Source organism: Mya arenaria, chromosome 9 (genome assembly GCF_026914265.1).
Source record: "Mya arenaria isolate MELC-2E11 chromosome 9, ASM2691426v1".
In the NCBI taxonomy this organism is placed as follows: Eukaryota; Metazoa; Mollusca; class Bivalvia; order Myida; family Myidae; genus Mya; species Mya arenaria.
Genome location: NC_069130.1, coordinates 46,630,091 through 46,656,309, shown reverse-complemented (window position 1 = coordinate 46,656,309; position 26,219 = coordinate 46,630,091). Strand labels below are relative to the sequence as shown.

The window sequence follows — 26,219 nt, the reverse complement described above, 5'->3', positions numbered from 1 at the left end:
AAGTAAGTAATGTCCCAAAATATATTTCCATGTCAATATGTTTTGAAGTTAATAACACGACCAGGTCTTTTATAGTTCTATGAGTTGTGTTTCTGCACTCGTTGTCCTGATGTTCAAATTATAACAGGGCTTCCATTAAAGGAAGTTTGGAAGTATATTACTCCCTAGAAATGGGTTAAAACTTCCAAAATTAAACATTTGGAAGTACAAAAACTTCCATAATTTTGAAGAAAACTTCCAAAGTTGAAAGCTTGGAAGTTCAAAATATCAAAACCTTTTGTCAATATTACTTTTATGGTCACAATTTCAATCAGTGTAACTGTTTTTAAGAAAAACAAATCATTATAATATAAGTCTGTGAATTTGGCAAGTTAAAGTTGCAAATTATTTGATTTTTAATATACTTGTTGAAAAATAGTTAAAAAAGATATTGCATTCTGGAGACTTAAACTTCCACATTTCAGTGAAAAACTTCCAAAATTGAATGTCAGGAAGTTCATACTTCCAGTTTCAAATTCTTAATGGAAGCCCTGTTACAATGTTGTTGTTATGCGCCTGTGGTTGTTTGCTTAATTGCTACTTCCATTTTTAAGCGGCAGGGTCGACTTTCACGTCATTGAGGTATGTTTCGTCATCAAGGGGCACAATATCTGTGGGCGCACATTTCTGTGTCATCATCCGCTGTCTCAATGTCTCCAAGTTCAGATCGGATTTCATCTGCTCCTTTGCCCATTCATGCATTTCAACAACAATCCAGGTTACGATGTTTTTGCACAAAACTTTGTTTTCGATCATGTGAGGTAACACTGTGTACTCTGATCCCTCTATGTCCATCTTAACAAAAATTAATTTGGGCTTAAGTGGTTTAATTTTCTCGTTGATGAATTGCACAATATCAACTGTTGGTACTTCGTACCTAGCCATGGCTTCTTTGTCTTTGATAGCGACGTCAAGGACTCCTGCGCCCCAGTCTAAGTCAAAATTAGTCTCCGAGTAAATTGTCACGTTTTGGTTTTGTTCATTCCAAACTGCATTATTGTAAAAGGTGACTCGAAACCCTTTTCGTCTGTACGCATTCTCGATGTACTTCAACCTTGTAAAATGTCGTGGATTTGCCTCAAATCCAAATGCACAAGTGTATTTTCGCCTGTCTTGAACATTTCCAAACAGTTCGTTGAAATACGGGATGATCTTAGCTCCTGGGTATAACGCTGGTTCAAATAGTTTTCGTATCTGTACGCCTTTGTTAGATCCAATGTCCAAGTATACGTAGCGGCATTCTTCTCTCATAGCTGTATTTGAGAGCAAATAAGCTAGCAAAATCCAATATAACATTATAATGAATACTATATGCCATATTCGTTTATAGCTAGTAACGCTCATATTTTTTTTTAAGAATCAAACATAAATATTCAAAATATAGCATGTGCAAGGGTGTTCACGTTTGCTAAAAGCACTAGACCATGGTAATCATTTAAAGAAAATGACCGATTGATTCATTCAATTTTGATGGACAGTCGGGGTGCATCCAATGTTTCAAAGGTTGTAGATTGGCATTTGAGCATGAATCTTTGGCTGTAGTTAATCTAATAACACTAAACTATTCAATCGGAACACCTCGACCATTATCCAACATAATTGTTTATCTCGAAGCTTAGAATTGTTTATCTCGAAGCTTAGAATTGTTTATCTCGAAGCTTGCCGGGGATGACCGAGTCCTTACTATTTCAAACTATTTACTGAAGAGCCAATTATTTGTTTTGTTTGTCTGTTTATAAGGTTGTATATTCAATATTAAATACCTTTTGTTCTACATTGGAAAATAACTCCACCACTACATGACAAAAATTTGTATGATAAATGGCCCCACTGTATACATACTCTTCCATTAAGAATAATAATCCTATGTAATATGTGACAACTAGCCATTGTAATTTATGTATTTCCACTTTGACTTTATTTGTTCTTCTTCGTGTTTTTCTTGCGTGCTGCTCATGTTTATTGTACATGTATATATAATTAGCGGATCCATGGGGACGGGTTACTTTGACATACTATGTTGTACTCATGACTGAATTGTTTATCTCGAAGCTTAGAATTGTTCATCTCGAAGCTTAGAATTGTTTATCTCGAAGCTTAGAATTGTTTATCTCGAAGCTTGCCGGGGATGTTGTACTCATGACTGAATTAAAATATGTTCTTACAAGTGTCGTGGTTTTAATAATACTAAAACTTAAACGCCGCATGTTACAAGTGAACATGAGAAATAAATGTATTCCGAATATAATGGTGAATGTTTTAACATTAATAAATGCTAGAGGTATTGCTTTATTACTCAGAAATGTTTTGATGTTAAAGTGTACAATAAGTTCAATACAATAACGGACATTTTTTATATTAGATTTACTGTATAATGATATGTCTTTTCCGTGAGCAAGTATGTATGAACCAGAAGAAAAACAATTTGTAATAAATAATTATGCTAATTGACTTCAGAATGGCATTTGATTTGATATCACAATTGAGAAAACTATATCATTGTTTAAGTTTGGTGATATATTCAAAATGGATTCACATGTACAACGCTGAAGTTGCTGTGCAGATAAATGAATATTTCTATCAGTTTTAAAATACTGTATAGAGCTTGTTTATATAGACATCTTTTTTCTCCATACTCATTTATTATGTTTTCAGAAATACTTGCTATTAAGATAAAAAAGTAAACGTATTTGTATCGATGGTGATATAATGATATGGAATATAAGATTTTATATATAGTAAAGTAAAGTAAAGAAGGATCTTTTAGTGAACACATTTCCATTTTCTGTGCAATTATCTAAACTAATAATCTATTCCCCTCGGCTCCTCATCAAGATCTATTTAAAATTCTTCGGTTTGATATCAAATTCAGAGTTACGTTGAAGTATTATGAACGTATTGAAATAAAGTGGTATTTTAATTTGCACTATTTTAAACCGCATTACACCATACGCCATATTTTGTAACCCCGGCGAATTAATTCTTTTAACATGTCAAGCTAAAAAGTAAATTTCACGATTTTGCGGTACTAAGGCCAAAAAAATATACCTGTGTTTCCGGTAACATGGCGAAAAAAAAAAGGTCGGTCGGTCGGGTTTATTTTTTATTTTTTTTACAATTCCGATTTTATGCGAAATTCTGTTGCATTTAATCAATTATATTATATCCAAGCTTTCCATAATTAACAAAAATGCAGAAAACCCCCAGCTATGTTTAATATCTGAAATCATTTCCTTGCCTTCGACTACCGTATTTTCCCGCCAATTTTGCCCATGATTTTTTTTGTATAGTATACTCCTTAATATGACGCGATCGGTTTTTAGAACAAATCCAGCACTTCAATTTATACAAATCTATGATGATGTTCTAGCGAAACAGTCAATTATCAACTAAAGTTGTTAATTTGCTTGAAGAAAATCGCCTTTTCTTGTCAACTGTTTAAGCTCTCTTATGTGAAGGTAGGTTAATAATAAAACAAGTAATCGCGGATATTTATCAATATTCTTGTAACAATCAAAGTTTCATTCATATTCGTGGTGAATTCAAACATTCCGGTCGTTTTAAGATCCACAGACGACGATTATTGATTATTATATTTTTTCGATCGTATGGTATTTTCTTACCAACCTTGACGAAATCCTGGCAATCAGATGGTATCATACGGTATCCAACCGACCGATTTAAATACAAAGCGTCTTTAATCTTATAACCGCTCGTGCTCTGACGTCACAAATTGTATCGTTTGATCTGCAGCCGACACATTCCTATACATGTGTTGTTATAACTTTTGCAGGTTTTTGTTTGGATTTCAGTTGATGGGACTTAAATTATGCGAAATAAATAAACATTGATAATCGCGGATAAGTTAATGTAACGATTAATGAAATGTGAACCTCGCAGTTAAACCTGCATGAATTTGCAAAGCCTAATCGTTAGAAGCCTGCATGATATACGCAAAGCCTAATGTATAAAAGAAGGTTCTATTTTGGAAATGGATAAATAACAACGCGAACTATATCCTGAATATATTCATTATAAAGACAGCAAAATGCGTCTCTTGTGATCATCCACGTGTATGGACTATAAACATGCGTTTGCCAATTTGAAGATATCGGACAGGGATCGCCGAACTCCGCCATTTTGTTTCCCTGTTGACAAAGCGTCTCGGTAATACATAATCAGGAATGAAAGTTTATATTCCGAGAACAAAGACAGACAAACAACGAAAATAACGACGATATATTTAATTTATGATTTTTTTACTTTTATGCCTAAAACAAGATTAGGGTCGGCGAGGAAAAAATAGGGTCGGTCGGGTTACCGGAAACACAGGTATTTTTGGGGGGCCTAAAGTACGAAGGCCTGTGGTATACAGCCTAAATCGCATACAAACGAAGTTTTCGAAAAACGGGAGCTCTTAGCCTGGGAAGTCATATTTTAAATGAAAAATCAAACAAACTTTTTGAACATAATTAATTATAAATGCACACGTCTGAAGCGACAGTTGAAAAATATATAAAAAATCATCCTATGCTGTTAGTTTTGTTTTTCAATAAATCATGATTAACAGGGGTCAGTGGAAGCATATTCCCGCACGAAACTACACATCTACGTGACAAACGGTGTCTTAATGTGAAACGGTCAATTTTGGCTTGTGCAGATATGTCCGTCCGCATGGTCAACAGTCATGACTTGGCAGGTCAATATCAGTATTTGTCCAAGATAGCATAACTGACCACAACTTTGACCAAACGTGGACACGTAGGCATGGATATATATAAAGCTGGGGTCTGGTGCCAGCCGTACACGGATCTAAACAACCGATAACCATGAAGATTGCTCTGAGCTGCGTTGTTGTGCTTGCCTGCCTTGGTAAACCTTTTGGTTCTATTCATTTTATTTGTCAGAGATAAAAATTTACTAGTAAAATTTGTGAAACAAATGCTATATGATTTCATATGTTATTTCTATGTGGGAGTCTTATTTACTCTTTTTTCTGCTCTGTGAGAGTTAAAAATGCTTGTTGGTGCTTATCGAACGTCACTGGACATCATTCCATTTACCTACAGATATGTGCTGACATAACAGGAGACTATAAGTATTTATCATGTGTTTTCGGTACGATAGAACAATCCGAGCCGACACGCGCGAACGCCGGTAACGAGGCTTGCCGAGTACCAGCCACGCAGCGTGCCCGAGGGTCGGATTATTTTATCCGGACCGGATAAATTCTAAAAATTCAAATTTGTGGAAAAGTTGACTTTTGCTCATTTTACCCAAAAAAGCGCGTGCGACGTTGTTTACTGACGTCATAAAGCACAGTAATTTTAATCACTATTGACGTCAAATAGTTCCTCTAAAAATCGCGTTTTTACGATGAATTATTTTCAATTTTAATTAAAAGTCTTGCATACTTATATATTTGATTGTGTTTTATTGAAATGACATGATATACTTTTCATAAACCATACAATAAAATAAATAAAAAGTGGCGCGTTGTTGAGCGTGTCTCATCTTACATGGGGTTGTAGGACGGGGTTTCCAGCACTGGTCACATGACCGGAAACACATGTCCGGTATGCAAGAAAAATGTTACGCCAAAACAAATTAAAACATGTTTGAATTGTTCGTTTATTATTATATTGATAAATACAGCTGTCCTGTTTTTCTTCAACATAACATTGGATTGGTGTTACTGGCTGGAATGAACACACCAACACCATCATACATGATATTTGGTGAACTTTGTGTTTTCCCTTCTATGTTCAATCAAACACCAGAATCATTTCATACTGGACAAGGATAATAAAAGTTATTTTTGACTGCGAAACTAGTTAAACTTATAAATTTATTAACTTTTTAATGATTTGGTGTCAAAACGTTTGATTAAATCTGTCTGGATTGAAAATATTATGTTTACTTTTTGTGAACTTGATTTATTTTCTGACATTTGGTATATCCAAAGTTTTTTAAATAGTAATTGGTTAATTAAGGCTTGAAATAAAATGTAGATGTATGTACTAAACAATGGCATTGTAACTTAGAAATTTCATCTGTGGGCAACTTTTATAAATATATTAGAGTGAACTTTCGCCAATCAAACTGTATTCAGTCATTAATAATGTCCCAACTGACAAAATATTTGGTACGTTTCATATCATGGAACCATAAACTGCCAACTTAACTTGGTCGATGGCAGAATTTGCTAATTCATGAACTATATTGTCCAGTTTGTTCAGTAATAGGTGATAAAATCGCAGTAAAATTTGCCGCAGCTACCAGATGTCGAACCCGGATAGAATAACTTATACATCCGGGCACCGAATATATAAAGTTAACATACAACTCAGCTACCATGGTGCTATTGTGCTGACCTGACTAGACTGCCTTCGCTTTAACTGTGATAAGGAATTCGACCCCAAAACAAGCCATTTTGCTGATGGCTCTATTTACTTTAATGTGAACTGTTGATGACCGGTGACCCCATGTTATGTTGGTACCATTTAAGAGGCAATTGATTGCTCATAACGTAATAGTTAGTTGACATGAATTAAAATCTTAATGATTAAGAATGGGCGGATGAGCAAAACGAACGAGGCCTTCGTAATCATTAAAGTTTTAATTCAGGTCATCTTACTGACTTAAAATACGACCTCATTGGTTGACATATTGTCAACACAAAGATCTGACGCAGGGATTGTGTATCGGATGAGTGGCATTGGGCGGACCTTTAAACACCCGCAAAAATTAAAATTCTTAATGATAAAGCCTATTACTTAATGATAACCTATCAGGAATTTCATTGGCTGTATTCAATGTAGGTTGACTTTTAATTATTTGTAAAATTGACCTATTTTACAAAATCTTAACAAATAACAAAGATAAATAGAAGAACAACATTGCGGTACTTGACTGAATTATTGTATCAACAACCAAACACAATTCAGCAGAGGCTTGATGATCAAACTACTGAAGCATTAACCTTGTACTTTCAGCTTTGGCCTATGGAGAGGAGTGCAGGGACACCGGAGACTGTGGTCACGTGTCCTGCCCGGAGAACGACTACGTGCTCGAGTGCCACAGCCGTCAGTGCACGTGCACACACAGTGAGGCCCTTTCGCATATACTTGCTCAGCAATTCAATCTAAATCGTTATAACTTGGTGTTTATCCTATTGAAAGAGCGCATTTAATTAAATTAATTGACCCATAATTATTTATTATTTTTACAAAGTACATGGTCAAGAACATATAGAATATGCCATGAAATAGGTCAACGTGTATTGGCATTTTATGAAAAAAAGCAAATAACACAAATAAATATATACGTACGAAATGAAATAAGAATAGGTTGAATGATTAGCACTAGTTCAGGCCTATACTTTATTTGAATGATTTTCTTTGCTTATTTGTTCATTTAAAAACTTCAATTGTCACATGGATATGAGGTTTTATTTAAAATATTTATTATATATCAACATGAATCTAAACGCCGGAGAACAAATAAGTTAGAATCAATTGCATGAAAACGGGACTCGGTTAATACTATTGGTATTATTTCAGCTTCTGCCAAATGCTCACTCCCAAGCGACTGCAGCGGAAACCGATGCGACCGTGACTGGCACTGCGTGGACGGCGCGTGCCGCTGTGGTTTCGGATTCGGTGGCCGATAGAAGCCGCCATTCGACTTAGCTTTGTGTATTTCTGTTATCTAATAAATTAATCGTTACATGATGGTTTTCTGTTGCTGTATTTTCCGTTTCTAAATTTTAACTTATTATTCAACTAGTGTAGTATTTGTGTGTTCAAATTGATTATTGTTTGTATGAGTTTGCATTTTGTCATTTCCGGTCCAGACCCGGTCTTCTTTAAGAATAAATAGATAACAGTTTAGATTGAAAAAGGCATGTTGATAGATTCTTATTTATCTAAATACCTCCAACAACCCGGAGAGTGTGCTTCAGAGCTGTTAATGTCTTAGGAACAATATGAAGCAACACTCAAGAATAGATAAAGGGCATAGGGAACCAACTACTTAAAATATAGATAGCATAAAGTGGCAGTAGGCGGACGTTTAAATAGCCACGAAAGTTGAAATTCTTAATGATAAAGCCTAGCTAGAACTTAATGATTGCCTATCTGCAATAACATTGGCTGAAAATGCGCGGAGTGCGAAAGTTGACGTTCTTAATATTAACGCATAGTACTTAATATTGCCTATCTGCAATTTCATTGGCTGAAAATTTAGGTTGTTTTCTAATAGCAGTTAGAATATAACCTTCATTTAAAGCCAATGAAATTGTAGATAGGCTATCATTAAGAACTAGACTTAATCATTAAGATTTTACTTCATGTCATCTTACTGTGACGTAGTATTGTAACGATTCTTGCTATAATTGCAATTTCGAGATTATACTGGACACCATAAAACATTTAACATAACAAGTGAACACAAGCGTTCAAACTGTTCGAATATCATAGAGAGTTTCAACTTTCCCTCGTAGAAGCATAAACTATGTCAAAAAGAAAGTTATGGTGATGCATAGACCAGTGTGTGTATACCATGTGATAAATTGCGTCATAAATGGTACGTCGGAAGGCAATATTTTGCTTCGATTGAAGACTTAAAATGGTATGCTTTAAATGAAATATAGCGCAGTCTATGCCGTTTACGGAGTCCCGCCTTCGGTCTTTTACCAAATTTTGATTGAAAGTTTAGTTTCTTATAACACTTCGACAAACCTTTTCACGATACGGCCGTCTGACAAAGCACTGTCAAAACATTGTTTTGGAAACAGGTTTGTCAAAGTGTTTGATGAAACTAATCACCTTATCAAACTCCGGTTATAAAACAAAGGTGAGGCTCTTGAAGCGGCATAGACTGGCCTTTGTTTCATTTTAAATGGTGTAGTAAGCGATAAGATATCTTTGATTTAAGTCTTTATTTTAAGCAAAATATTGCCTTCCGACGTAGCATATATGACGTAATTCATCACGTGGTATACACACACTGTAGAAGGCCTTCAAAGAAATCTTTTGGAGTGAAGATACAAAGTTAAGGCATTATTCACATGTCTGTTTTGCATCGGAACACCAAATCCTACTAGCCACTAGCGGATCCTGGGGGAAAGGGGGCGAACCCGGCACCCGCCCCTCTCTCTGAAATCGTCCAAGTCCAACATACGTGGGGGGGGGAGCTTATTTACCCTCGCCATCGGGTAATACCCATTCGGAGAGCATGGGGGAAGACCCCGAACAACTCTTTAAACCAAATATTTTTTGAACAGGGGAGGGCGCAAGTCAAAAGGTTACGCCCCTAAGTTACGCCCCCTCTTACGTTAAATCGCGGATACATCCCTGCTAGCACCCAGTCTTAAAAAGAGACCGCGATGTGTCGGATGCTTTTAAAGACCCTCAGTGTAAACCACGAGGTAGTTTTCTGCCAGATGACTTTGGTCACGTAACAAAGAGTGTGTTTCCTATAAACGTAAAAGCTAGTTCAAATGGTTAAATGTGTGTCATGAACAGCATTTGTACAGATGGTCAAGAAAGCACAATGCTGGAGTTTATTTCATGCTTTTCGTTGGTTACCCGTTTCATAGTAAAAAATGTAACATAAACGCATACAATGTCGGGAAGAAATGCAATGACATCATTTTTTCGTTTCCTGTATGACGTCATTTGGTTGAATTTCGCGCGGTTTTCCTATAAAATATCAATTACTTTTTATTTTTTGTTTATTATAAGCATGCAATAAAAATAAAAAAGTTTTTGTTTCAGTGCATGATTTTAATATATATCACCTCGTGAACACCAAAAAAAGTCCTGTGTTTTTATATCACTTTCAACTCGGGGGCGGTTCAGTATTTACCAGGTACATGGACTCGAACTTTGATTGAATTACCATGGTCAAGTACGGCTTACAAATTTAATAGAAAAAATAAATGCAATGACGAACCAACTGTATACATATATACAATTATATAACAGTATTTGGGAAAACAATAACTTTCTACATGAACAAATACAGGAACAACTTCACATACATATCAAATAGAAAGACGGATAAAAGGTCCATTTTACATCAATTTGGAAACAAGAAAATCTACTTTTTAAAGGAAATAAAAATGATGTTATGTATAGATACGTGAAGTTGAAAGACAAAACAGAGATTAGTCTCATAAATTGAAATAAAATAAAGATTACAGATTCTTTCAATCTAATAATGGTTGAAGTGCCAGCGATAATAATACCTTTCCGGAATTGAATGTGTCTGGATCTTCGGAAGGGATACCTAACCGTTAACCTTTTCATATCTACATAAAAACAAACATGTGAAGAGACAATGGAACTCCTCACCGATATCTTTTGTATTACTTACAGTCGTACCCCGTTGGCTTCAAATCCGAGGGACTGGCGAAAATACCTCGGAAAACTAGAGTCAATAATCGGTCCTTTACACCCAATTCGAGCCAAGCGAGTTCGAGTCAACAGGGTGCGACTGTATTGTGCAAGTTCGCAAATTTCTATCAACATTAACACAAGAGGGCCATGATGGCCCTAAAACGCTCACCTAAGCAAAGGGCCACAACTCTGTGATGAAGCATTAATAAAAATGTTGCAATTTAAGAATATCTTAACTGATGATGCCTTGTTTTATATTTGTAAAGGGTTATGTAATAAAGCTACCTGTAAAGTCTCATTGAATTTGGCTTGGTAGTTTCAGAGATTTTTTTAAAAGCAAAACAGTAAATCGGCCATTTTGTTGTTGTTTTTGTTGTTGTTGTTGTTGATCAATCTCAATGCCTTGTTGTATTTTTGTAGAGGGTCATGCAATGAAACTTCCTGTAAAGTTTCAGTGAATTTGGCCTGGTAGTTTCAGAGGAGATGTTTTTTTTAAAGCAAAACAGGAAGTTGGCGAGATTGTTGTTGTTGTTGATCAATCGAGACCCCTTGTTGTATTTTTGTAGAGGGTCATCCAAGGAAGCCTCCTGTAAGGTTTCATTGAATTTGGACTAGTAGTTTCAGAGGAGATGTTTTTTAAAGCAAACAGGAAGTCGGCCATTTTGTTGCTGTTGTTGTTGATCAAACGTGACCCCTTGTTGTATTTCTGTAGAGGGTCACCCAAGGAAGCTTCCTGTGAAGGTTCATTGAATTTGGCCAGGTAGTTTCAGATAAGATGTTTTTTAAGCAAATGTTGACGGACGGACGGACGGACGGACGGACAGACGGACGGACGACGGACAAAGACCTATCACAATAGCTCATCTTGAGCACTTCGTGCTCTGCCTCTGGTGAGCTAAAAAGAGGAATACAACTGCTTTAAAATCAAAATGTGATATAACAAATATACATAAATTCCAATCACTCGCGGAAAGCATAATCCACATAAGGTCATTCGTAGGTAAAGTTATCTAAGGTGTTGTAAATAAACCGTCTAGTATTCAAATTATAGTGTTGTTGTTTGTATAACTGATGCTTTCATTTTTAAGCGGCAGGGTCGACTTTCACGTCACTCTTGTATGTTTCGTCATCAAAAGGCACAATATCTGTGGGCGCACATTTCTGTGTCATCATCCGCTGTCTCAATGTCTTTATGTCCAGATCGGATTTCATTCGGTTCTTTGCCCATTTATGCATTTCAACAACAATCGAGGTTACGATGTTTTTGCACAACACTTTGTTTTCGATCATGTGAGGTAACACTGTGTACTCTGATCCCTCTATGTCCATCTTAACAAAAACCGCCTTCGGCTTAAGTGGTTTAATTTCCTCGTTGATGAATTGCACAATATCAACTGTTGGTACTTGGTACCTAGCCATGGCTTCTTTGTCTTTGATAGCGACGTCAAGGACTCCTGCGCCCCAGTCTAAGTCAAACTTAGTCTCCGAGTAAATTGTCACGTTTTTGTTTTGTTCATTCCAAACTGCATTATTGTAGAAGGTAACTCGAAACCCTTTTCGTCTGTACGCATTCTCGATGTATTTCAACCTTGTAAAATGTCGTGGATTTGCTTCAAACCCAAAGGCACAAGTGTATTTTCGCCTGTCTTCAACATTTCCAAACAGTTCGTTGAAATACGGGATGATCTTAGCTCCTGGGTATAACGCTGGTTCAAATAGTTTTCGTATCTGTACGCCTTTGTTAGATCCAAGGTCCAAGTATACGTAGCGACATTCTTCTCTCATAGCTACCTTTAAGAACAAATAAGCTAGCAAATAAAACAGTAACATTATAATGAATGCTATATAACATATCCGTTTATAGTTAGTAACGCTCATAATTTTTTTCAAGAATCAAAAATGAATTTTCACAATCGAATTTGAAATTAGGCTAAGACAACTTCATTCAAAGAACTCCAAAGACTATTGAAAAGAATTAAATAGTTTAAACATAAAGACCAATATCAAATACCCAGAGTTCAGTTATGTACGAGCATTTAAAAAAAATTGGGGGGCAAACCATAATGAAAGCAATGAACCAAAACCCGTTCTTTTAGAAAAAAAACTGACATTAAAAATGACGATATCACCCACAATAATAAAAATATATGAAAAGGCAATCAATTAAGTAAAGAATGGGAATGCTTATGCAAACGATCTTATTCAAAATGAGTACGTTAAATCTACTGAAGATAATATGCTACCAATTTATGAAGGTCTATTCAACGCCGTATTTGACAGTGGTATTATCCCACAATCTTGACAGGAAGGTATTATTAGACCCATATACAAAACTAAAGGGTCAACATAGGTCCCGGCTAATTATATAATACATTGTTTAGAGCTGCACGCTCACAGATTGACCGTTTTGACATAACATAATATGTTTGTCTCAGATTTAGCTGACTTTTGTATAAATTCCGTCAATTTAAGCACAAAGATCACAGTAAAACGGGTCTTAATTGCTAAAAAAACTGCCAAAGATTACAGTTTTTAATGCTTTTAGAGTGCATCTTTAACAAGTCTAGACTTAAACATATATAGGTTGTGTCACATTTTCTAATGGTTTTTCTATCACGGGGTTTTCTAACTTCATGGTATTATAAATTAATTGAATTTTTCATATTGTTGTATTCTGCACTTTAAATATCTCTAAGCCATAAGCTTGTTGTGTTTGTATATTTTTTTTCAATGACTTGATGTCCGTGCGCAATTTGACCTAATGCCTGAAGCCAAGAAATCGCAGAAAAGAATTCACATTAGATTTGTAATGATTTTTTATGATTGTTTTAATAGCCTGTATAAATTGTTGTTTGACAGGACAGTGGAATTTTAATCATACATTTTGCTTGAGAAAATGCAACAATGAAATGATTATGTTAAGGCAGATCTAGAATGACATTTAACATTGATTACTCAAACATACTATTTTTAAATCTTATGAATTCATATAAATAGTAGTTTTTCATATGTCTATACATAATGTTTTATAAAAAAACACAGCACATGTATTTGTTAGTTATTTATTATCAACCGTGTCTAACACGGTCAAACCCTACCTAGGTCAATCCCGTATAAGGTCCGTTCATTCATCCGTACACATTGCGTGTACGTGAAGGTTCGTACATACATGCGTGTACGGGGTCCGTATTCCAATCCCGTATACGTTGCGTGTACGGGGTCCGTATATTCATCCCGTACATGCTGCATGTACGGGGTCAGTTCTCCCGTCCCGTACATGTTGCGTGTACGGGGTCCGTTTATCCATCCAGTACACATTGCGTGTACGGGATCCGTATTTCCATCCGGTACACGTTGCATGTACGGAGTCTGTATATCCATCCGGTACACGTTGCATGTACGGAGTCCGTATATCCATCCGGTACACGTTGCGTGAATTGGGTCCGTATATCCACCCCGTACACGTTGCGTGTACGGGGTCTGTATATATTCATCCCGTACACGTTGCGTGTATGGAGTCCGAATATTCATCCCGAACATGCGAGTGTACGGGCTCCGTACAGCCATACATATTTTTTGCCAAAAAATGCTATGCATAAAATATGTATTTCTTCAAAAATACGCAAAAGAAATAAAAAAGTTTTTATATACATTGATAACTCCGTATATCCACGTGCACGGGGATGGATATACGGAAGTTTGTACACGTGGTGTTCCGTATACGTTTTCGTGTACGGGTCCCGTACACGTTGGGTGTGTGGGTGCGAACACGCCCGTTTATTCAAGATGTACGGGACCGTTCTTTCCCGTATATTCAACCATTTTCCGCAGTGAAGTCACGCCCCTAAGTTACGCCCCCTCTAACGTCAAATCCCTGATACGCCCCTGCTAGCTACCAGTCTGAAAAGGGACTGCGATGTGTCAGATGCTACCATGTTACAACTTATTTTTATGTTCGAAAACAGAGGCGTATCTAAGAATTGAAGGGACTTCACAACGACAACTTCTAGTCCGTAATGGGGCACTTTTAGCGTATTTTTTTCTCCGATATTGACATAAAAAGTAAACTTTGAGGACGACGCTAGGTCAGTAATAAGGGCGGCAGTGTTTAGGCGCTTTTCACGTGTTCGGTCCTGGGTTTCTGCCACATGTACTGAGATGAAGGCCTTCCTTGCGATTGTGCTAAACATGTGCCTGATTAGGAAATCGAGCATTGCTAACATTCCAAAACATTTTGAGATTTGTTTTTAAAGTGTTTCCTTATGCATGTTTGCCAAGAAGAGTGACCACTCGTTCGTTCGTTCGATCATTCATTCATTCATTCATTCATTCATTCATTCATGTATGCTCTTTTTAAATTGTTGAAAACGTCACCCTGTTGTTGACAAGTAACTAATCAGTATAATATATGGCGCTTCTAGGGTGGATGGGAGTGAGAATATGATCATTCTGGCCCAAATGACATTTTGAGATATTGTTACCTTTGTGATGCCAAGTATTTCTAGAACAGAAATCCAAAGTTTTGAGTCAAAATTCACAAAACTTAAATAAATATAGTTCTTTTCGTAACACAGGTGTAGAAATCAAAGTGAACAAAATGTCTGGTCAAATGTGTTTATTTAGAATGAAATATCCATGTCAGATAAGTATCATGTCAAGAGTTATTTATACGTTTTATGATAAAAAACAATAAGCATTCATCATTCATAACTGCATTTGGTTGCTATGGTAACTATTGATAATGCCATTTTCACTCATTTCCTGCATGTTTCTAACAAAATAATGTTATTCATAAAGTTGTGTTTTAAGTTATTGACATTTTTATGATACCAAGCAACTGCAGAAATAAAATATGAAGTTGCAAGTCAAATTCTTAACCCCCCCCCCCCCCCCCCCCCCCCCAAAGGATATGGACATTTTGTAGCAGAGGGCAAAAACACAATTTGAACTAAATGCTCACTAAATCTGTTCTTATTAAAATATAAAACTTTATTATATACCCATCATAAATCCACACGCAATACAAATCGCAAAATACGGTAGTCCGTATTCAACTCTTGTGAAGTCACGTCATAACAAGTATCCTTGCGCAATGCAAAAATGACGTTATGAAAACATTTGGCTGTTAAGTAATCTTACCAGTATTGTATATAATAAAAGGGCTATAAGTACTGTTTTGATCCGGAATGTCGTATTCGACTCTCGTGGATTTTTGCAGATTTTGATTTCACTTGGCTTGCGCCTCATGAAATCCGAATCCGCAAAAATCCACTCGAGTCGAATACAACCCTCCGGATCAAAACACAGTACTAATAACCCTGTTATATTTACTAACATCACATAAACTACAAAAAGAAAATAACAAGTATGCTTTGCTAATGTCCATAATGACACAGAAATTGACAACAAAGGTCAAAGCAAAATTCGGTTGCTGTGGTAACTTATGAAAATGCTACGTCCAATCATTTTTGAAAGTCTGCTTCAAAAAGAATGATCTTAATAAAATTGTTTTATAAAGTTATTGACATTTTCATGATACCAACTATTTTCAGAAATAAAACCTAAAGTTTCATGTCAAATTTCACAAAAATATGAAACATTTTGTAACACAGGGCTATTAAAAACATAATTTGAAGAAAACTTCTTGTTTTGAATGCAATATCCATGTATAAATATTTAAATATCTAACATATCTTTACAACTTTTACATAATTACAAAAAGAAAATAGCAAGTACACATTGCTAATGTCCATAAGGACATAGAAATTGACCACAAAGGTCAAAGTAAAAGTCGGAAACAACATTCTGTTGCTATGGTTACATGTGATTATGCAATTTCTACTCGTTTCTTTTCAAATTTGCCACAAACATATGTTCTACAAACAACAATTTACCAACAAAGGTGTAAATGAAAATAGTTAATTCATCAAGATGTCATTTTCAACTTATTATATAAAGTAATAATTATAAAAAAATGCATCTTCTTAAATTGTCAAGTAACATTTTGGTAATGCTAAAGGCCTAGCAAGAAAAAATCTGCACGGTTTCTTTCATTTGCACAAAAAACAGAGTAGTACTTTGCAATGATTTTGTAATAAAAAAAAACACTTGCACAATGCAATGCAACCAATCAATGATATTAGTAATACACAAAAAAGCAAATATTCTTTCTCATGTTTCAGATGGCAGAGATACATAGATCTTAATTTTGTTAGTCTTTAGATGTAAAGGGTATTTCACAAGTTGTTCAATACAATTTTTTTTTGTTCAATACAAAGTTTCTTTAACAAGTTTTTTCTTTCCAACTAATATAAACGGGACTAATGGGAGTATTAACAGTGGTAAACACATTAAACGTTACTAGAAAGTGTCCACATTTTCAACACCATTCATTATTATAATGTCATGTTAAAATTTATTACACTAACTTATAATGACCTCATTTTTTGCTGCAATGCCATTTATGACATAAGTATACTTCCAGATTGGTTATCATGAAGTTGACAAACAGGTTTATGCAGCACTACATTAAACCAGTCCACATTAAATTAACACAGAAGGCTATGTTTGCATTTACAGCCTTTCGGTGTTGGCATTTTTGGCAATATCAACTTTGACAGTACACAGTGTTGGTTTAGGGCATACTGCAGATCTTGATGACACAGATCTAAACAAGAGCCGTTGTAAGACAGCGGGATCCACTACGCCGCTTTGACTGAAAATACAATAATGATGTCATAATACCAAGTTTGGTCTCTTTATGTCAAACCTAACTAAAATTATTCGATACATAAGGTGACTTTGATACTGCCCTCCCACCAGCCCGCCCAAACAATGACGCAAGTCATTCAATAACTTGATTTCCCATTATGAAAATGTGGTTAAGAATATACAAATATGCCTTTCAAAGGAAATAAAAAAAAGAGCAAAATTCAAGGGCCATAATTTGTAATTAGGCTTAAAACGGAGTTATGTTTCTTGTTGTAAGATGGTCGTAAATAATTTTGAATTTTATTAAGTGCATTTAATGACAGGTGTAGAAGTTTTTTTATTAAAATCCCAACTTGCCCTTAACTTTTACCTGCCTAAAGACAATCAGGGGCCATAACCTGTAATAAGGATATGGAGTTATGTAACCTCATTTTGTGATGGTCCTGAACAACTGTGTGAAGTATTAAGTCAATTGAACAAAGGATACAGAAGTTACCCCGATATTAATAAATATTCCAACTTGCCCTAAAACTTTAACCTAAGTTCCATTGTCAATCAGGGGCCATAATCTGTGTAAAGAATAATATGGAGCTATCTAACCTCATTATGTGAAGTCCCTGAACAATTGCGTGAAGTATTAAGTCAATTGATTGTAGGGTATCTGACTTCTAAGTGAAAATCCCAACATGCCCTAAAACTGTAACCGGATGCCGACGCCGACATTGGTATAGCACACCTATTCTTGGAATAGCATCGTGAAGGTACCCTTGACGTGCAGCATCTAGGCACGGTGCATGCCGTAGTTCAGGCAAAACACCAAATTCTGGGCTCATCCTCAAAAGATTAACTTCAATTTCTGAGGAATCTACAAACTCTTTGCATACTACAAGTCCTGGTTTATATTTTGATACATAGAAATGGTGGTATTTGGTAATATTCTTAACAGTTTTGAAATATGTATCTAGGAATGAATTCCTATTGTAATATGTGACTGGCTGCTGAGGGTCATTAACCAACTGTGGGATGTTATGGCCAGACTTGGAAGAGGCAGATACAGTGTGGGCAATTTCTTGAAGATTCTCTGCATTACAGCAATGCCACTTGACCTTCCAGATGCCGAAGTGACAGTCAGGAGCAAATTTGGTGTGCCCAGCCAACATAGTGTTGAGCGTTACACTCTCATGCAGTCCTGAAAATTGTTGGAAGATCTGTTTAGTGTAAATAAAATTTATCTACAGTCATTCAAGAACCGGCATTCCCTCGAGGTCGGATCTTGGTCCCGAACTGTTTTCCTTCTATTTTCATATAAAATATACTGACGCTGCATCGAAACCTAAATAAGTCGGATGTCAAACATAATAGCCAGTCCCAAATACACAAATCATGCACAAAACCTTATGGCTCCCCAAAGGTCATAATTTCACACTTTTCCCGAACACGTATTCCATATAAACTAACAATTGCTAGGTGTTAAAATTTTCGCAAGTTGTAAAAATTGCAGTGACAGTTGGAAGGAAATTTGAGAAGGTGTGAAAAACCGTTTATCACCGTTTACGCATGACCAATGATAGTTGAGAAGGGCATATGAGAAAATAATTATGAGTTATAACAGTTTCGTGAGACAGACAAGATGTGCCAATCATCTTGGATTTTGCAAATATTTAAATGTTGTTTGTTCAGAAAATATGCCTTTTCTAAAAGATAAACATAACTATTTATTCAATTATAATTGTTGTATTCTTTTACATTAAGTACATGACAGCCTTTGAACATATGAGTGATTTCCACAGCGCAACACATAATCGGTGTCGTAGTAAACAGTCGGTTTGACGACTTCAAACTGAAAATAAATTTCATAACTGATTGGAAAATGAAATTCGGTTCCCTCAAGGTTTCAGATCGGACCCCGGCGTGCTTGAGTGATCGCAGTTTTACTGTATAAGCACAAAAAAAAATTGTAAGCAAATGATTTTAACTAGGTTATAATCAAATTGTCAAGACATATAGAAATCTTACAATAATTGAGTGTTTTCATATATGGTTATTTAGTTAACCTACTCCTTAAATCAAATAACTGCCTACTATGCATTAACTTCATCCGGTTCTGCATCCGATTAAACTAGAGCACCAACCCAGGTGTCAATGTTGTGATTGATCTCGAAAGACAGTGCAATGTATTTGTCCTAAAAAAAAAACAGTTAAGAAATATTAATAGACTAGAAAACTTACCTGTCATTACTTGCCACATGGCATACCAAAGCACAGTGTGGTTCTTGTTTTGCCTGACGGCATCATCAAAATGAACCTGGAAAGTTTAATACATTCGTTTTTCATATTTTAGAACTTGAGGTACATGAAGCTAAGTGATAATGAGGGACACATTTCATAGCCATAACTGAATCAAAATATCCAATTGAATCAATCATCGAATGTGAAATGGAAAAAAATATCAAATAGTAGGAATATGTTCGACAGTATAATCTATGTTAAGAATCATCATCTTTTACATTCACAATTGATTCTATTTATCTCTTCTCAGCAGTAAGGTCAAAGTTTGCATAGGCTGTTAGAACCTTTAATCCATTAAATATTCGATAGATAATTTTAATGGGTAAACTTTTTGAAGCACTTAATACCTCAGCATGTTTTTCTCCGACACCATGGTGCTGAAAGTAGTGGTGGGCCATGCTCACGAAACTGTTGTTTCCTTTCCCCGGCAATTCTGCTTCGCTCACCAGATAAAATGTCTGCTTCCCTGTATAATTAAATGTTAACTATTGTAAAATGATTTCACAAATATTAATATTTTTTTACTGAAATAGTAAGCAAGAAGATATTGAAGACAACCTAAATGACACGACAAGAGCGCTGTAGAACTAATACAAATGTATATTTTCAATTAAAATTCATTTTTGAAATAGAAGCTAAGGTCAAGAGTGTTTCCTTGTTGAAGTTGAATCTTTTGAATAATATTCAAATTATGGCCTAGGCCTAAAAAAAAAATACATTTGGTTCGGGTTACCCGACCCTACCTACGGAATAGGCGCCGACCCTACCGTTTTTATAGTCAGTTTGAAAAAAAAATGAAAACCTAAAAAAAAAAAAAAAAAATTCTTTCGTTGTTTTTTTTAATTGCTTTTCAATATTTAGTTTAAACCTTAAATGCTTATACAGAAGATAACTTTAACACCATTCTCCAATGATGAAAACGATATTCTTATATAAAGCTTAATAAAAAAAAAAAAACCTACCTGCCCTACCTATGTTTTAAAAGGATGTAACCCTAACCAAACAATTTTTTTTTTTTAGGCCCTAGGTAAAACTTTTGAACAACAATGCAAAGCAAACAACATAAAAATCATCCAAGCTTAAAATTTAAAATTTGACTTGGAAAAATAATTTTTACATGTACATATGGTATAAGATCTTTCTTATTCTGTTACTCCTTGTTTAATTCAGAGTGACATCTAACCATAAAAGTATACCTGAACCTTCGGCACACATGCCAAACACTTGACACTTCCAAGGAGTGGCGAAATATATCGGCCCAACTTGTTGCGCATGATGTGAATAGTGGACTTGCTGGGCAAAATCCCATGAGTAGTGGTAGTGCACATCTTGGCTACATTTTTCAGCCCTTTCAAACACAATAATGATCGCATTTAAATAATAATCAAATAGTATTTTATGAAAACAGGTGATCTGAATATGATCAACTAAACATCAACGAATAGTGTTGCAGAGGGTTTATTGCCAAAATGGACGTGGTTTTTGAATGTTGACAACAAATAACTAAGTTGTAAGCTCAAAAATAACATGAAACATCAAGGGGACAAAAGTGCGCCATTTTTTTCACGCTTTTTCTCGTTATTCACATTTGCGCCACAATGATCAAAATCGCGTTCCCATCCACATATATTTTTTTCTAGTATAGGCCTTCAAGAAGGGTAACATAAACACATGAATAAAGTTTTATGATTTTAAGTTTGTATAGCCGATTCACTCTCTAGTTATGATTTTTATGAAATATACCGTGTAAACACATCTATTCTGTTAAAAGGATTTGTTTTATACTAAATAAGGTTGCAATGAAGTGGTCAGTGCCTATTTACAAGCCGCGGCACAAAAAAAATGTTTCTAAATGAAGCGACGTTCTTGGAATGCACCATATGAAGAATCTTTGACAGCTACAATTTTCAATTAAAAGTTGTATCTTCAGTGTAATACTTATGATAATAACAAGAGGAATAGTAATAATAAGAAAAAATAATATACTGCAAATGTTTTCCTTTATAAGAAATGTAATTTAACACATTAGTATTAGGATATAATATGATATAATAAAACAGGTAAATAACGACACATTACTACACCGGTAATACATAAGTTTCCCTTTCATTCAATGAAAAAAACAGTAAACCTCTACTTTTTATTTAAAGCCACAATGGTTAGAATCACTTAAGAGAAACGGAAACTATTTAACGTTTACTGAGCGTATGTCATACTGATACGTTTATTTCCTAATTTGCGATGTTCTTGAAATGCGCTAAATTTGGCACAGGTGTCATCATTTGGTAATTTCAGCGTTGAAAGTGAAAGGGTTAAGAATCGGTGTAGAGTAAAAAAAAATGTCTGTAAACATGCATTCGAGACATACATGTACACAACCTTTTAAGTAGCCATAAATGTGATAAAAATGACAAAAAGCTCATGGACAAAATTCATGAAATATATAATCCTTTGGACATATTGCAATAAGATTTTAACAATTCAAAGGTTAAGCTCAACTAATTGAGTATTCAGAATCCAAGATGCATCATTTTGAAAGAGTCAAAACCAGACATGCTAAGAATTATTCTTACTTGGAGGCGGTATTTGTTTCTCGGAAATCCTTGTCGAGAGACTGCATGGAATTCAACATAAGACCATGTTATGACAAGCACATGTTCTTGTCCTTGAAAATACCTCCGTGGCTTCAACAACCAGGTTGGCTATAGAAATAATTAATAAATTAGTGTTTTAAGGCATTTTTAGTAATTTTCAATGCATGAAGGAAAAAGGCTCTAATATTAATGTCACCAGCACATTTTTTTTGCCTTGAAAAATGTCTTCCTAAGTCTTTCAATGTATATAACTGAATAAATTAATGAATAAATGAATATATATGAATGACTGATAGTATGAATAATGAAAGGTAGCAATATGTCTTTAAAATAGGAATATCTTTGTGTTGCTGAGATTGTTGAAGAAGATGGTTTTCTTGTCCATAAGCTAAAAATCATGATCCCAAAGCTGCAGCTTGAAGCAATTGACAAACGGCATGAAATTCATTTAGAAATGGAACAAACAGTATCAATGAGCTTATATGACCAAAATTACTAATATTATGCTTCAGTTTGGCTTCTATTTTCCATAATATAATCTTGAAATACAAACAAATTACCACATGTTGGCGTACACCAAATTCAGCTAGGGTGAACAGTGGACCAGCTGGCTGGTTGGTTCTTCATCATTTCCACCCAAGCCTGTTTAAAATAATAAGAAAGGATTATTAATAAATGCACAACACTTACCCAAACATACAATCATTGAAGCCCTTATAGCCTATACAACAGACTCGGTTAACGGGCATACCAGTTTCAAATGATGGGTTCAACGTTCAAGTGTTCCACCCTGACACAAAGTGGGTCATGACAGATGTGATCAAGCCAACACTAGTTTTGGAGATGAACCCAGTATTCCAACCTGTGAACATGCAAGTTATGCCACTTGCCATCAGGAAACCTGGCATTGACAACCCCATACATTATTGGACAGTACATGAGAGTACCTAACAATATGCGGCGGCAATAAGCCGTTTGGCCGTGCTTTTTCATTGATCAAATCAATTTTGTTGATTTTTTAAAAATACGTCCATTTCTACTTTGGACTGGAAAGTGAGGCTTTCTTTCATTAGTTACAAGCCTTTGGAACTATTTTCGAACATTAATTTGAAAGATAAAGTAGATTTTTTTTAAATGTCAAAAATATATAAGAACATCCAGACCTTGATCAACAGGGACAGAAAACTGTGGTCATGAGCCACATAGGCAGCTGTGATCCTGGAACTCTCCCCACCTCCCCCTGGAAAAAGCAGTGGAATGTAATTTATAGTTATGAGAGCCAAGACCAACGTCTTTCCAGCTTTAATCGAAATGTTTTGGATTCTGGATTTTTAAGCATTTTATTTAAATTGTAAAACATAAATATCTTGACCTTTTGACCTACAAATAAACGACAGACTTAACTTGGTATGTCAAACAGGTGTCACCCAGGTGTTGACATACACATTTTATGAGCTGATTTTCAAGGGTACATGCATTTTACATTCATGTATGCAATTAGATGTAACAAGATCATGTTCAGGAGCAAAATGTCATGTTGCAAATTAATAAATTATCAAAACCAAAGTTTGGAGTGATTAAGATATAAACAGCATGGTGCCAGCTTAACTGTTTATTCATTTTAAAACCCAATCTATAAACCCTGCTTGCATAAATTTCTTGCAGGGATTTATAATGGCAAAAAAAAACCCCCCATACATCTATAAGTGTTTTTGGTGAACATACGGTAATGTAAAACATTGAAACAAAACAGAAACAGGTATGAAGTAAAAAAGGTACCTTATCTGCAATCATCCTGTCCATTCCATCTTGGACTGTACCACATTCCTGCAGAAATGGCTCCACGGTTGCTAGAAAGTAGAAGCAAATGCAACATTTATATGTTATAACTTTGATATACGAGTATACTATAAAAAACATTTCATTTGTGCCACTTTAGCAGGTCGGGTGTTAGAACAAATGTTTCCATCAGTATTTGGTCTTAAAAAGGCTTAAATTTGTATCATACTAGACCACAGTCTCAGCTAAATTCCTGTGATCTTGACATGCACTACACATACCCGGTAAAACCTCACGCATGTAAACAGTGACTTAGAAATTCCTGAATCCAATTTGCTTCAGTCCACTCCACTCAACTGTACTGGCTTAATGGGGTAAAAGTAACTTAGGTCAATGCACCAGTCAATTGAAACCACAGCCCCTCCAGGTCCGGGGAATAGCGGGGACTTTGACTTTCAGCCCAGTCAACCCCGGCTATAATCCCCGCCCTGCGGAGATGAACTGTTGGTAAAATCCCCGCCAAATGCCCCCGCACCCAAGGGACCTTAGGTTAGGCCCCTTCCCTGCTATATTTTGCATGAAGACAAAACCACCGCATTCCCCCTGCATTGCAGGGTCACCTGAAAGGTAAAAACACGGCCCATTTCCCCGCCTATCCAGGGTATTCCCCTGGACCTGGGGGGGGGGGGGGGGGGGGGGCAGGGGGTTGGGTTAGGTTGTAATTGACTGGTGTATAAGCAGGTAGGTATCCTTGCACGAAAGCTTTACCTAGCTGGTTTTTGCTTGTGTTTTATATTTTTGTCATAAAATAAAGTTTACCTTTAACAAATGTTACAATTTATACCTTAATTCTTCACAGTAACTGTTAACTGGTGCATGTAGGTCTTTAACCTATGACCTTAACAGCACCTGGTGAATGTGCCAGTGTTTTATCCACTAGACTACCCAGAATGGCCAGATCATTCCCATAAGAGTTGTATTAACATTCATGAATACCAGTTTACAAGGAATAGTAAAGGGGATATTAAATTTTGCGCTTAACCAACAAAAATTGTTATGGTCAGACAGTGTGTGCTGGTATGCGGAAAGAAAATAGTGAATTGCAAATCAGACATAATCCTTAATGTTGATGTAGATGTAGGTAAGGTTTCAGAATGTTTATCTATGCTAACTCTAGGAAAAATATTCTATGGATGCATTACTTTTGACTCCATGAATACTGTATACATAAAGGATGCAACATTATAAGAATAAAAAAACATAAAAGCAATCACACACTAGACAGTATTGATGCATGTAAAAACTACACTCTTTACAGCATACACAAAATAATATTTTTTCTATGGAAATCGATCGTTTATCCGAATAATTTTACCATCCGAATACTGTATGAATTGAATGCAAATGTTGAGACGGCGTTTTATTTATAGCATGTCAAGTCAATTTTGCTGTTGATTCATACCTTGTACATACGATTCACCAGAGTTTTTCAATAGACAGTGTCAATTCAAAGAGAAATATGTTAAAATGGGGAGTGTTTGTTGTTTTTCCTGATATTGTTGTTGTTGTTTGTCGAATTATGGCGTCGTCGTCGCCTATGGTCTCGATGTACTTTATCGAATATTTTTGCCGATATCATCTACGTGCTTAATTCTATGTACTTGTCCTCTTGTTACTTTTTTTTGACTCATCGAATTTTGGAAAGTTGCGTGTGTTTTTTTAAAAAGGAAAAAAAATATTTATTTTTTTATAAAATAAAATATTTATAGCCTGTTTGTTGCTGACAGATATAAGCTTAATGAATCCATCAGCTCTTCTTTCGCACTTTTCGTTATTTCTTCTATTTCACCCGCTAGTAACCCCAACGTAATTGCTGCATTGGGTATGCAATGTCTGTATAGTATTTGCAATGTTCTTTCTTCTAGTCCGCTTCTAGCTTCTAGCTTCATCGTACTTTTTACAGTAGAATATGAAGTGGTCTACGGTTTCAGGAACTTGGCAGACACTGCAACAGTTGTCTATTTGGTCTGGTGTCTGTTTTGACCAGTGATCTTTTAGCCGGGTGTGACCGCTAAGGAGCACAGTGGCTTGATGACAAAGGCTCATTAAAGTCACAATTTTTTTTTTCAACTAGCCAAAATTATATTTTATACATACTTGAACATGTATATAATCAATATAATACATTGCCATAAACATAAAATGAGATTTGACAAAATTCAAAAATAACCTATACTGTATTATATTACATTTTTATTTCCAAATAAATGCATTATTTAGTAAGCCGTTAAAGGTTTATCAGTCAAAATTTATGATGGTTATAGTGGTTGCACGCAAACACCTCTCCTGTAGGGTAACCAATTCACATTTGGACCTTACTCAATACCGTAACTGGGTATTCCCA

General features: G+C 35.5%; 4 protein-coding genes across 6 annotated transcripts; 1 reads left to right on the top strand and 3 right to left on the bottom strand.

Moving 5' to 3' along the window:
* Positions 1-588: 588 nt before the first annotated feature.
* On the bottom strand, positions 589-1,290 carry LOC128246101 (uncharacterized). Its single transcript, XM_052964305.1, has one exon. The coding sequence runs from the start codon at positions 1,288-1,290 to the stop codon at positions 589-591; it is 702 nt and encodes a 233-aa protein (XP_052820265.1).
* A 3,578-nt stretch (positions 1,291-4,868) lies between these two features.
* LOC128246100 (serine protease inhibitor Cvsi-2-like) lies at positions 4,869-7,711 on the top strand. The gene is made up of 3 exons (XM_052964304.1): positions 4,869-4,911; positions 7,035-7,145; positions 7,602-7,711. The coding sequence occupies exons 1-3, from the start codon at positions 4,869-4,871 to the stop codon at positions 7,709-7,711; spliced, it is 264 nt and encodes an 87-aa protein (XP_052820264.1).
* Positions 7,712-10,210: 2,499 nt separating this feature from the next.
* LOC128203733 (uncharacterized) lies at positions 10,211-12,228 on the bottom strand. The gene has a single exon (XM_052905261.1). It carries the CDS (start codon positions 12,225-12,227, stop codon positions 11,526-11,528), a length of 702 nt encoding a protein of 233 aa, XP_052761221.1. The 5' UTR covers position 12,228; the 3' UTR covers positions 10,211-11,525.
* A 3,127-nt stretch (positions 12,229-15,355) lies between these two features.
* On the bottom strand, positions 15,356-25,403 carry LOC128245579 (uncharacterized). Of its 3 annotated transcripts, XR_008263185.1 has the most exons (10): positions 25,278-25,403; positions 23,816-23,886; positions 23,200-23,276; positions 22,597-22,678; positions 22,016-22,144; positions 20,639-20,790; positions 19,790-19,908; positions 19,383-19,458; positions 17,754-18,342; positions 15,356-17,157 (listed from the first exon to the last, which is right to left on the bottom strand). XR_008263185.1 is itself a non-coding variant. In XM_052963779.1 (9 exons), the coding sequence occupies exons 5-9, from the start codon at positions 22,072-22,074 to the stop codon at positions 17,822-17,824; spliced, it is 927 nt and encodes a 308-aa protein (XP_052819739.1). In that variant the 5' UTR covers positions 22,075-22,144; positions 22,597-22,678; positions 23,200-23,276; positions 23,816-23,886; positions 25,278-25,403; the 3' UTR covers positions 15,356-17,821. The 3 variants fall into 3 exon arrangements, 2 of the variants coding, with proteins under 2 accessions (XP_052819739.1, XP_052819740.1); XM_052963779.1 differs by having other exon boundaries at positions 15,356-18,342; XM_052963780.1 differs by lacking the exon at positions 17,754-18,342.
* Between the last annotated feature and the right edge of the window lie 816 nt (positions 25,404-26,219).

Coding starts and splice junctions, on each gene's coding strand:
- LOC128246101 (XM_052964305.1), bottom strand. CDS start 1,290: ATGAGAGAAGAATGCCGCTACGTATACTTGGACATTGGATCTAACAAA.
- LOC128246100 (XM_052964304.1), top strand. CDS start 4,869: ATGAAGATTGCTCTGAGCTGCGTTGTTGTGCTTGCCTGCCTTG. Junction 4,912..7,034: donor TGTTGTGCTTGCCTGCCTTG/GTAAACCTTTTG, acceptor TTGTACTTTCAG/CTTTGGCCTATGGAGAGGAG. Junction 7,146..7,601: donor TCAGTGCACGTGCACACACA/GTGAGGCCCTTT, acceptor GTATTATTTCAG/CTTCTGCCAAATGCTCACTC.
- LOC128203733 (XM_052905261.1), bottom strand. CDS start 12,227: ATGAGAGAAGAATGTCGCTACGTATACTTGGACCTTGGATCTAACAAA.
- LOC128245579 (XM_052963779.1), bottom strand. CDS start 22,074: ATGTTGAATTCCATGCAGTCTCTCGACAAGGATTTCCGAGAAACAAAT. Junction 20,791..22,015: donor GAAACAAATACCGCCTCCAA/GTAAGAATAATT, acceptor TGTGTTTGAAAG/GGCTGAAAAATGTAGCCAAG. Junction 19,459..19,789: donor TCGGAGAAAAACATGCTGAG/GTATTAAGTGCT, acceptor TAAACTTTCCAG/GTTCATTTTGATGATGCCGT.